The sequence below is a fragment of the Pimephales promelas genome, chromosome 4 (assembly GCF_988280905.1).
Source record: "Pimephales promelas chromosome 4, fPimPro1.hap1.1, whole genome shotgun sequence".
In the NCBI taxonomy this organism is placed as follows: domain Eukaryota; kingdom Metazoa; phylum Chordata; class Actinopteri; order Cypriniformes; family Leuciscidae; genus Pimephales; species Pimephales promelas.
Genome location: NC_142772.1, coordinates 3,603,927 through 3,616,960, shown reverse-complemented (window position 1 = coordinate 3,616,960; position 13,034 = coordinate 3,603,927). Strand labels below are relative to the sequence as shown.

At 37.2% G+C, this 13,034-nt stretch overlaps 1 protein-coding gene across 2 annotated transcripts in view; it reads right to left on the bottom strand.

Annotated features, from left to right (window-relative positions):
• ephb4a (eph receptor B4a) overlaps positions 1–12,590 on the bottom strand; it is a 55,353-nt gene extending 42,763 nt beyond the window's left edge. For both annotated transcript variants that reach the window (XM_089129844.1, XM_089129845.1), the window contains exon 1: positions 11,594–12,590. In XM_089129844.1, the coding sequence (XP_088985970.1) occupies positions 11,594–11,675 (82 nt within the window). In that variant the 5' untranslated portion in view covers positions 11,676–12,590. The remainder of the gene's footprint in view (positions 1–11,593) is intronic.
• Between the last annotated feature and the right edge of the window lie 444 nt (positions 12,591–13,034).

Here is a 13,034-nt window from a genome sequence, read left to right as displayed (position 1 = left end):
CTATACCTCTAAGAAAGAGGACAAACAAGTAAGATATCTGTCATATTTTAATTAGCTACTGAGCTATGAAAAAGCAACCTGTGAGCAAAAAAAAAAAAAAACTTACCAAAACAAACAACCTTTCACTACATAAGCATTTAAGCCGCCCTGCCAAACTAACTGCGAGCGCTGAAACATCTGCAACTTGCACACACAAACTCCAACTTCTCAAGCGGTCTTATGAAAACAAGGCTTTGTCTCAGAAATAGACCACCATGAGAAATGATTTGCTTCTGTTTGGCGTTGTTGGACAGGGACACGTGAAAGGAAAGCGGACCGCTCCTAAGTCCACGCTAAACAAATGAACAATACTTCTCTCGTCTCAACTCGTTTACATACTTCATTTGGCTGACGCATCTTTGAATGTGTATTCGTTTCCTAGCTTTCAGCCGATGAGCAAATACATGCTAGACAGTGTTTGCACTTGTATTGCTGTTGGGAGAAAATGAAAGAGAGAGAGAGAGAGAGAGATACACTCTTAGAAGAAATGGTTCTATTTAGAACCAGAAATGGTTCCATCCCCCGCTTCATATATGGAACTCCAAAAATGGTTCTATATAGAACCATTTTTTTTTTTTGGTAAAAGGTTCAATTGGCCAAGTATGGAACCCCAGGGTTCTATATAGAACCCAGAGGAGCCATTTTTTTAAGAGTGTATAGAACCTTTTAGGGGTTCCAAATACATAGCAATGATAGAACCTTTTAAGGTTCAATATAGAACCTTTTCTTCTAAGAGTGTACAGAAATGGTGTGCCTTTTGACACACACAAAAATACAGCCTGAAACATTCTCCATGTGTGTATGCAAACGTTTGCCAAGTGCATTGAAAGCGTATGTCCCTGTTGTTCATATTTAACTGGTGTTATTGTGTTACTGTGGCAATGGCAAACTTCAGCACTAAAGGGCCGTATACTTAAACAACCCAGCAGAGATTACATATTTTTGTAGGCCGACCTGGAAGGTAGTGATGAGGTTTAATGTCCCGACAACCTCTTTAGCCCCATTTAGATATTTATGAGCAACTGCCTTTTTCAAGACATGTAAAATTATTTTTTTTAAAGGGCAAGGGGGTATACTGAATAAATGTGGAAATATATTGATCTTGTGTTGTTCACCACAGACCTTATGTCAGGCATTATTGACTTCAGAACGATGGAACCGGAAGAGCTAAAACACGGGGTTTGTCTTACAAAAATACGTCATCTATACTCCCCAGAACTATACGGGTTTGCGTCAGTCAAATGTTTGTATGATATACACTCTAAAAAATACTGGGTTGTTTTAACCCAATTTTGGGTAAAATATGGACAAACCCAGCCATTGGGTTACATTTTTAAATTACATGTTTAACCCAATGGCAAGCGTTTTTTAGAGTGTAGTATTAAACAGATTGTTGATGGAGAATATCTGACATTGTGTGTGTGTTGTATTGCATTGCATTAAGAATTGAAATTGGAAGGAAGACACTTGAAATCAAACTTGGGTAGTTACAGTTCGAATCGTTACAGTTCAGACCTAAATAAAGTACACTCTAAAAAATGCTGGGTTGTATCAACCCAAATTTGGGTCAAATATTGACAAACCCAAATGTTGGGTTAAAAATGTCTTTAAAAAATTACAGTTGAAAGTGAAAGTGACATTTTTAACCCAACATTTGGGTTTGTCGATATTTGACCCAAATTTGGGTTGAAACAACCCAGCATTTTTTTAGAGTGTAGAAAGTGTTACCGTATATTCTTTTAAAGAGCATTATTTTCATTAAATTATGCTTCATTTCCACAACGGTAGCCATTTTAAATTACCAAAACAGCAGGTGTTCACTATCAAAATTAAAAAAGTAGATGTTACGCTACACTCTAAAAAATGCTGGGTTGTTTCAACCCAAATTTGGGTCAAATATGGACAAACCCAAATGTTGGGTTAAAAATATAATTTAAAAAATTACAGTTGAATTTTTAAATGACAAAAATTTTAAATGACATTTTTTAACCGAACATTTGAGTTTGTCTATATTTTACCCAAATTTGGGTTAAAACAACCCAGCATTGTTTAAAGTAACACTCTAAAAATGCTGGGTTGTTTTAACCCAACTTTGGGTAAAATATGGACAAACCCAAACGTTGAGTTAAAAAGGTTATTAAAAAAAATGTAACCCAATGGCTGGGTTTGTCCATATTTGACCCAAAGTTGGATTAAAACAAACCAGTAATTTTTAGAGTATATATGCACTATGCACAGCACCTGTTGGCTAAAAGTATCTATTCTGTATAACCATCTACTACATTCACCTAAATGTGCATATGTACATCACTCTAAAAAAGCTGGGTTGTTTCAACCCAAATTTGGGTCAAATATGGACAAAACCAAATGTTGGGTTAAAAATGTCAATTAAAACTTCAACTTTAACTTTCAACTGTGCATTTTTTAATTGCATTTTTAATCCAACATTTGGGTTTGTCCATATTTGACCCAAATTTGGGTTGAAACAACCCAGCATTTTTTAGAGTGTAACCCAAGCTTGATTTCAAGTATACTACTGTATCCCACAATGCAATGCGCTGAACTTGACCAAACATTTCCAGTGTGACTGACTAACCAACACCTATTTCTTGATTTAGTAATCAATAATCTGGTAAAAGTTACAGATTTTACACACAAAATTGTATAAAGCTATTCAAATAGCCTATATACCAGGCAGTGTGCAGTGTATACTAAGTGCAGTGTGTAAACTAATATTTCATTCCCAGCATAGCCAAGAACTCTTGAGCTCTATTGATGTGCAGACCATCAGCTTTTATTATCATTATACCCCATATGGCTGCTCACATGGTACATCATGAACACACACACACACACACACTAAACTGATCCTTAATCATGTCCACTCCAACACACACACACATTGAGTAAGTGTCAGTGGGAGCCAGAAGCCGTGCTGGTTTGATTGGTGTGTGAATAGAGAAAGCAGACTGTTCCTGTCTGTTGCACGTGTGCACACACACACAGACACACACACACACACACTGACCCAGTATAACCCCAGCAGATATCTGATCCATAATACACTCTCTGCATGACTCTCTCCACTTTCAATCTTTTGTTTTCTCCATCTCCTTTCTTTCCTGATCCCTCAGTTCCTTACGCAGCTTTCACTGAAGATCAGAGAGTGAAGGCAACATGTGTGTTTACCCAGAACAAATCGAAAATCTCACACTCATAAACACACATTACGACTTCGCATTGAACTCTTCATGTGTGTGTTTATGTAGCTATTCTTCGGGGACAGAAATGATCTAAATACGACAAAACCTCCCCCTTTGGGCACTTCCTAATTTATAAAAACAATGTTTTGGTTTTAATTAAATGGAAATGGGATATGCTGAGGGTGTGATTTATTCTGTAGAATTTATAATTAACTTTATATTATATACAAAAGCAACATATTTTCATTGCTTATGGGACCGTTTGAGTCACATATATTAAGAAATATGAATTACTTAAACAACAAACAATGGTTGTTACCAATTGAAAATTTCCTGAACAAGAAATCTGTATCTGCCTTGATTCATTTATTGGATGAATGAGGCATTTTAACAAACACATTTAAATTGACAAAATTTTGTGGACCATTTTTGTGTTTGTCAATGCACACACACACACACAAACACACCTGACCTGTTTTAAGAGCACCCAGAGACCTTAGTGAGGAACATTTAATAATGTGCCTCTGTTTTTCATTATCTGTCTAAACAAAGGGTCTTCAAGATTAAATTATGCCTGCGGTTTATCTGTCAACGCATTAATCAGTGTAATTAATTCACAAGGGCCTATGTTCATAGTGTTTAATGTGATTTACCAAAATAGGATCACATCAACGACTCATTTTTTTTTTTTACATCACGTTTAGAGCTGCTTATGGATTCAAAACAAGACAAAACATGTGTTTAAAGAAAAAACTAATAGATATCACCATTCTGTCCCTAGTCGATTAATCACGGTACATTAAGGCGTTTCTTGTGTTGAAATGTTGTTTAAATATGTCAATTATGGATTTCTAATTAACTCTTTCACGACCATTTACAGAATTTCATGGCTTTCCGTGTTTTCAGTGTTATACGGTAGGGGGCGCTGTTACACATCTTCTGATCAAAACACAGGTGAAGAAGAAGCAGAAACAAGCGATCCAAGCGTTGCTTATGCACATCTTTCACACATTAAAAAGCGTGTTTGTATTCATGTGTTGATGAAATGAATGCATGAAGCTTCAAGCAAGAATTAAAAAGTGTTTGTTGTTTGTTTGTTTGTTTAAGCAGAGACTTTGATCTTTCTTTTCATGTATTGCATCTTTGGATATTCTATCATGCAACAACATGTTCCCCGGGCCATGAAACTTTTTGAAAATTATTCAAAAATGCTGGCGGTGGCTGGCAACCTTTTTTAAAAAACGCTGTCGGGGAAACTGCACTAATTTGCATAAACTTCCAGAACAGAAATATGAACATTGGATAAAGCCAGGTTGATGACATATTAAAGTTAAAGGTTTTTACAAGGAGGATTTTTGGATATCTCTTAAATTATCATCACTTCATAAATCAGAAAATACTGTCAACAGCCAGAAAAAAAGAGAAAATCCACATATTTTTAGGAATCAGAATAGTGTTATATGAAAGGGAAAAAAACAGAATATTGACACACTGTAAACAAATATTGTTGTTTAACTTAAAAAATGAAGTAACCTGGTTGCCTTAAAAATTTAAGTTGATTGAAATGGAAAAAGTGAGTTAATACAATGAAGGAGATTGATTTAATCATCAGAAACTCAAAATAATAAGTTATCTGAACTAAATACATTATTTAAGTTGATTTAACAAAAGAAATGTTTTGTTGGTGGGAAAGTTGGTGAGAAAAAAGGCTTTAAGGATACATAGTCTAATTGAATCTGCAGATGCAAATAGATAACGTGTAATAACAAACACTTAAATGTGATTTTTTTCTACTATTTTGGATGTTTTCTTTCCACTAGTCAAAAACAAGACAACTGTAAAATAAATTGTTGGTTTAACTTTAAAAAAAATGAAGTAACCTGCTCACTGAAATGAAAAAATTGAGTTGAGGAGATTGATTTAATCATCAGAAACTTAAAATATTATGTTATCTGAACCATATAAATTAAGTTGATTTGACAAAAGGAAAAAAATGTTGTGATTACAAAACATGAGTGTGGAAGCAAAATAGCCCAAATTGGCACAAAGCTGACTCTTGCCTTAATTAGCATTCGTATCATACACAAATCACAAAACACCACCAGTAAAGATGGATCGGGAAAGAAAATGGAGGGGGTCGCACAGGTACAGGACAGGGAAGGAGAGCAGGAACAGGAGGAACGTGCTGTGAACTGCAGAGAAGACGAATGGCTTTGAATGTGCAGTCCCGACGGGGGGAAAGCACAGGACCAGGCTCATTTTGGGGGGATAACAGAGATCCCACACTGGGCCGTAATGGGAGAACTAACACATGGTTCAGACAAGAAAGCCTGTGCTGTGTTTGAAAAGTCTGTGATATCCCACAAGGTTAGTGGAAAGGTTCATATTCCTTACTTGGAAAAACATTGTTTTCAGCAAGTAATTTGTTCATCCCATAGGTAACCAAGAGATGAGTTGTAATTAGAGCTGGGCGGTTTGACCAAAATTTTATTTAGGCTTTTACTCACACATAAGTATTGATCATCAAACATACAGTATATTGACCATATTTAGTTATCTTACAACCTCTCAATGAACTTTTTGAAACTTTCAATGGAGGGACAGAAATCTCTCAGATTTCATTCAAATGTCTTTGTTTGCGTTTCAAAGACAAACAAAACTCATATAGGTTTGGAATGACATCATGTTGAGTAAATGATTACAGAATACTGAATCACTTTTGAGTGAACCATCCGATTCGGTTAACACAAGTTGAAACAGACCTGACACGCTGACTAGATGAAGTAGTAATCGGCAGCGGCACACCTCAACCTAACTTATTAAATTATTTTTCAGAAATATCTATACACTGCAAAAAGTTATCAGTTGACAACTTAAAAAAGTGAGGAAACCAACCACCTTAAAATTATTAAGTAAATAAACCATGCGTAGTTGAAAAAAAAAATGTTTGTTTTTTTTAGTTATGTGGAATTAAGTTCACATAACTTGATTTTTTCAAGTTCTTAATAATTTTAATGTTAAACTTTTTTAAGTTACAGACATCCTCACAAAACTTCAAGATTCACTGAAAGCAAATTTTGTAATATAATTTTGCTCCTCAAGGATATTTAATCATTTTTACAGTAAACAGTGTGTGAGGGTTGCCATGATCCAATCAGTGTCTCTAATCGGCCTTTATGGTTTGAATCAATCCTGGACAACTGTTGGAAGAGCGAGGCGAGGTGTAAATCGTTGGATTACATGACCACCACGATCCTTCCAAATCTTTCTATGCAATTCTATACAATGAAATGTCACCACACAAATGCCTGCCCACTTATAGAAATGACCCATCACATAATCAGAGTTCCTCGGTTCTCTTCCTTTTGCACTGATTGCGAAGGGTTAAAGGTCTCCACTCACGCTAACCGCTTGTAGAGGCGTGTAGGAGGGATTCAATGATGGTGACAGAGAGAAAAGGGATAAAAAGAGAGACTCTTATGCTGTCAGCCCCTCATCCATCAGGGCGGTATTGACACTGATGCACTGGCTGAAGAGACATGAAAGAGAGAGAGAGTCCAATCCCAACAAGAGCTGCTTGAGCTCTGTTATCATCCTATCAATCTGCACAGTGTTTGGATCAGCAAGCGCGGCAATGCCAACCACACACTCAAACACAAAAACACACATTTGAAAAAGTTGAAAAAGGATTCCTTCCAAATGAGATCCGCCATGCACACACACACACACACACACACACACACACACACACAGGAATCTCTCTGGGTTTGAGACAAACATACTGTTGAAACTCTGTAGAGAGTAAAGGTGTAGGATTGATGATTAGAGATGAGACGCAGAGCTGCAGTTTAAATCTTCAAGCGGCTAATCACAGGATTAACAACCAAAGAGAGAGAGAGAGAGAGAGAGAGGGGAGAGCGCTGCTTTAAATGCAAATCCCTGTCTTATAAAAATCAGTTCCATTTAATAGGATTTCTGGGGAGGGATGTGCATTTCTGCAGCGGGAGACGAGTAGAGGAAACTTCACCATGGCCAAAAAGAAGAGAATACATTTTTTTTTTTTTTGCATCACTACACTTAATTAAATTGGTGAGGAAACAATTTTAACACAGAAATTGCTGATAAATTTCATAGATAATCAATCACAAAGAAACAGACAGTAACGCATGGAATTCTAAATTAGGAAATATATAAAACGCACTCCAATAATCTTGGTTAATTTACTAGGCTACTTTGAAAAATCTTCTTTCTAAAACGTGTTTTAACCGTGAGTTTCATGCGCATCTCAATCAATCGTTTAAAGGGACAGTTCACCCAGAAATGAAAAATCCTGTCATCGTTACTTGGTCCAAACCTGTATGAGTTTCTTTCTTCTGTTGAACACAAAAGAAGATTTGTCTCAAAGTCAATGTTCTCCAAAATATCTTCTTTTGTGTTCAACAGAAGAAAGAAATGCAGGGTTGGACCAACTTGAGAGCAAGTGAATGACGACAACATTTTCATTTCACTATCCCTTTAACATGCATGTTGAGAAGGGCACATGACAACTGTTCTTACTATCACTGCAGTATATTAAGGTTCTTGTACGCATTTAATACATAGTTGACCTTCTACTTGTAAAACTGAAGCGTAGGCCCCGTCCACACTACTGCGTTTTCGTTTAAAAATGGAGACCTTTTGCTATGTTCCTACCTCCCTATGGAAGCTTGTTTCCGCCACAGAATGAAAAATAAAAAAAGTAATTGCGACTTTTTATCTCACAGTTTACATCTCGCAATTCTGACTTTATTTCTCAGAATTGCGAGATATAAATTCAGAATTGCGAGATATAAAATCAGAATTACGAGATATAAAGTCAGAATTGCGTGATAAAGTCACAATTGCGTGTTATAAAGTCAGAATTACGAGATATAAAGTCAGAATTACGAAATATAAAGTCAGAATTGCGTGATAAAAAGTTGCAATTGCGTGTTATAAAGTCAGAAATGCATGATATAGAATTGTGAGATTTAAATTATATCCTCAGGGGGAAAAATTTAGTATTTTTTTCCCCATAGAATTGGCCTGATAACATGATCCGCGTTTTCAGTCATTTCAGTGTGGACGGAGATCGTATTCGTTTTAATTCGAAAACTAAAACGCAGTAGTGTGGGTGGGGCCTAAATCACGTGTTTGGACTGCCAAAATTGGATTAAAAAAGGAAATCAACTGTTGCTTGTAGTGTGGCCATGTGAAAAGAGTGTACATGAGAAGTTCATTGTATACCGCTTCACATGAAGTTTAGACACTGTAGACACGGTATACAATGTACAGTCTTCCATTCCAAACATAGCAAATGCATGAGACTGAATGTCCGTATAACTGAGAGAGACACACACACAGATGAGATGAGTGAGACAGTGAGAGATATGTGAATAAGTGACAGAAGGTGAAATGTATAAGCTCTTTTTTGCTCCAGGGTAACAGAAGACGGAAGACAGAAGAGTTCCTGAGCTCTGACCTCACATGAAAGCCATTGTTACCTCTCTCTCTTTTTAGCTGATATTTCCTCACAAAGGGAATTAGAGATCAGTGCAGTGATCCTCACAGATCTGGCATTAGTTTAATCTCACGCAGGGGTTTGAGTTACTACAGAATCAAATCCAATCTCCCCCCTGCTGCTTCTGTTACCGACTTCACCATATTAGTCTTTACAACTGCCAAAGCAACCCCTCCCCAACCTCAGCCAATTATTGAGTACAGTTGGACATTCGTTTGAGCAAAATTCTGGTGTGAAACCAGGGCCAAATTGAAACTGACTCGCCAAATGAGAATAATATGACATTAAAAAGAAAGAACAATTCAGTTTTCTTTATGACATAAACAGAACACTAATCAAATCACAGATAGGGCTTACAAACGGTCACAACATAAGCTGCTTTAAACATGCTTGTCTTCAAACTACTTTTAAGAAGGTTTTTTTTTTAACTTTTTTTCATCATTTTCCAAAAACAGTTTGCAACAACAAAAAACACAACAGTAAAGGAGAAATTTCGAGAGAAGCTCAATGTGTGAACTAATCATCACCAATAAAGCAAGTAAAGAGGTTAAATTAGAGTTGCTTTTTAAAGGTAACGGACAACAAGCTTTTCCTTGGATGCCAACTGTTTCCAATGGAATCTTTTTCCTGCCACTGAATATAAAAATTCATCATTTTTGACTCTTTTTCTCAGAATTGAATGATATAGAGTCCCGAAGTGATGACGTCACTTTGTAGGACAACTCGGAAACTAGTGGCGCATGGGTTCCCTCGATCGAAAAGCTTTGCGATTTCCCCATAGACTTTTGGAAAAATCGCAAAATATGATCTGTGTTTAACAAAGAGTTGTGGCCCTTACACATTTTGTCCATCAAGATAATCTTTACAAGTTAATCCAAAATGTATACATTTTGAAGCCTATATAAAGTTTTTAAAAAACACAAGCAGACACAATAAAGTTTAAAAAACCATAAGCAGCTTACTGTGTGTTCTATGTCAAAGATCGAAACGGATTATTTCAGGCGATTCAGCAAAAATCCATTCAAAAATCCCATAGACTTTAGAGCGAAGGAACCAGTAGGTGCTAAATGCTAACTCACTTGGCCTACAGAGAGACGTCGTAACTTCGGCACTCTATAAACTCGCATTTGTGAGATAAAAAGTAAGATTAGTGAGATTAAAAAGTCGCAATTATATTTTAAATTGCATTATTATGTGGTGGAAACAACCTTCTTTTACTGTCACACAATTCTAAGTAACGTTAGAGACACCAAAACAAATATTCCAATAAGAGGTTTCGTTTTACCGCGAAAAAGGCATGACGCAGGCGCTACGACACAAAACGGAACGGGAAAAGTTCTCTTTGTTAGGCCCTACTAGGAAATATAGCTAGCCTAGATTTATACGGCTTCGTGTACATTAAATAGCATACAGAGATCTCCGTTCCGGATTGAAGCCGTTGCTCACTTGAATGCGCAAGCTTCTGACACTCATCGGCTAATTACCGCGACAAAAATGCGTCAATAACTCAATAATTAGACAGCGTTACTGTTGGAGTAGCATCACCTGTGCGTGTCTGTCACACAGGCCGGTTAATTGATTTCGGCAAGCGGGGAGCAGGTGTGTGCACAGCGCCATGTAATGCGGAACTAATCCGAATCGTCCATCCGCCATATCGCAAACTGATAGACTTCAAACAGGTATGCGTGCAGTCACCTTTACCACATCTCTTCAAACCCAACTTTCTTTGTCTTTTTTTCCATTGCAGGCTGAATGAACAACCATTCATCATTCTATTGATCAGAATGACTACTTATTGAGGTTACTGGATGGAATGTCCCCTGACAATAACAGGACTCAAATTTCTATCGACCCAAGACGTCCATATATCGCAAGCTCTTTGTAATTTAACATTTGCGTGTTACTTGAGCTGCACTTATTGTGCCTCCTGTTTGATCCACCCAATGGCAATTTTCAAAGGACAGAAGAAGACAAAGAAATGGCTTAAGAATGAAATCAATGTTATTAAGTGCATAGTGATTACAGGAGCATGGTAATTATATTGATTATTAAAGAGCACTTTAAACGGGAAGATGTGAATGCAGGGGTGTAGCGACCATTATAAGCGCACTTCTACTTTATAGGCTATTCGCTCTTTCTAGGAGATAATTATAGCCTACTTTTCAAGTGACACCCCAAACCAACCCCTTTTTGGAGGAGTCCTTTTGTATAAAAACGGATTAATAAGGAGAAATAAAACAATAACAAACCCATTCAATTGTTCCTTGCATCAATACAACTAAACAAACACGCCAACCACAACGAACGAGCGTTCAATAACTCCTCAATCTTTCCAACTTTCCTAATAAAGTAATGAACCATGCAGCCCATGTGTAGTAATTCAGTAGGCCTTTACATAACCCAGAGCACTGCAAACTAGCCGTCGAAAACAATCAGGTAAATCCCATAGCACACATACATCTCCTAGATGTCTTTTAATGAGCGCTTCATCTGGAAAATATGTTAACATCTGATAAACATCTTTTAAAAAGCAGTTTACACATTTTAAATAATAAACATCTTCCAAGTGTCTGTATAACATCTGACAGGAAACATAGACGTATTGCAGATTTGCAAACACTCTAAAAAAAATACGCACATTTTAGACATTTGATAGGCTGTGTGCTACCAGAGATGGCCAGACAAAACAATGCAGTGAATTGCAGGGCTATATTCATTGTTAACGTCCAATGTTATAACACTTTTAAATACAACAAATCATTTAAGGAGGCAACAGGTAGTTGCGTTTAATAAAATGATTGAGTTAGCCTACCTTCCTCCGCCACTGATTTCAGCAGGAACTCCAGCAGGATAATCCAGAGCACGGACACATTCCTGGAGAAGAAGAGCTCCATCGTGGAATCACGAGTGTTTGACTGGGAAATGTTTACAAAGATGGGCAAACAGTGTGAAGGTTCAAGAATCGTCAGCTGGGTCTTGTACCCATCAGGAATGAACAATCGCACGGTGGGATTCTTCACAGTACAGAGAAAAGCCACCGAGTCACGAGAGAGGGGGAAAAAACTTTTAACTTCACACTATAATATGGAGAAAATGAAATAAAGTGTTTCAGTGAAGTTTGTAACAGAAATAAAAATTCAGCTGATCGACATTTAAAGCGATAGGTTAAAAAATGAGTTTAAAAATCACTTATAACTTTAATCGAATGGCAAAATAATGTCCATGTCTTCAAATACCACAAAATCTTCCAAACGACCTATTTATCTACACGAAACATGTGCCAGTTTTGTCAAAAACACACGGAGTCACAACATGCCGTTCGCTCGGCTGTGCGGAACCCCTTTGTGAGGGGTGTCGGTCGACTTGTCCTAATTTTCCCCTCTGAAATGGGATGGATTTTTTTTTAAATCCACCTATTAAAACAAATCCGATAGGCCACTTCGTTCACGAGCAGAGAGAAATAAATGTTCGTATTCGTCTGGGGTTTAAATCACATCGACGTCCTCATCCAACCACCAAATTCTGATCTCCGACAATCAATCCACTACGACCTTTGTAGCCAATCTTTTAAAACATAAAAACCCTGTGAAATAAAAGCGATGGTTGAATGCAGTCATGTGTCAACTCAACGAGCAAACATCGTGCTGCTTATCCGACAGCGAATGCATGAAAATCGCGGAGTAGCTCGTCAGAATAATCGCGAAACCCGCGGCGAGCGCGTTCGAGATGAGAGAAAAAAAATCTCGGCAAATCCAAGAAGTTGGTACGAGGTGTTCAGTCTCAGCCGCTCGCAGCAGATGTGAGGTGGTCAATGCGACTGGAGGAACAGTCTCCTCCTCTCAGAGCACCTCCTCCACAAACACCCCTCCACTATAGGACAATTCACCATGCCGGTCAACAAAAACATATTTGGGACGAAGATTATATTTTGTCCGCCTTCTCTGGTCAGTTAGTTGGGTCGTTGTGTAATGTTTCACATGTTTTCCTCTTGAAGTTATGATCTGATAAATAGCGAACTGTTTAGACAAATCTTTAAATGGACTTTTCTCTTTTGACAAAATGAATAGTGTTTTTAAGAAAAAGTTCAATTTTGAAATCGATTGCTACCTTTACTGATCTAATTACCGCTGGACATGTTGACCGTTGTAGCATCCCCTGCGTGGTATAAATATCAGGGAAATAAAAAATGTCCATTATCTAAAGCTGGAAAAGTCATGGAATGGAATATGTCAATACAAAAATCATTATCTGGG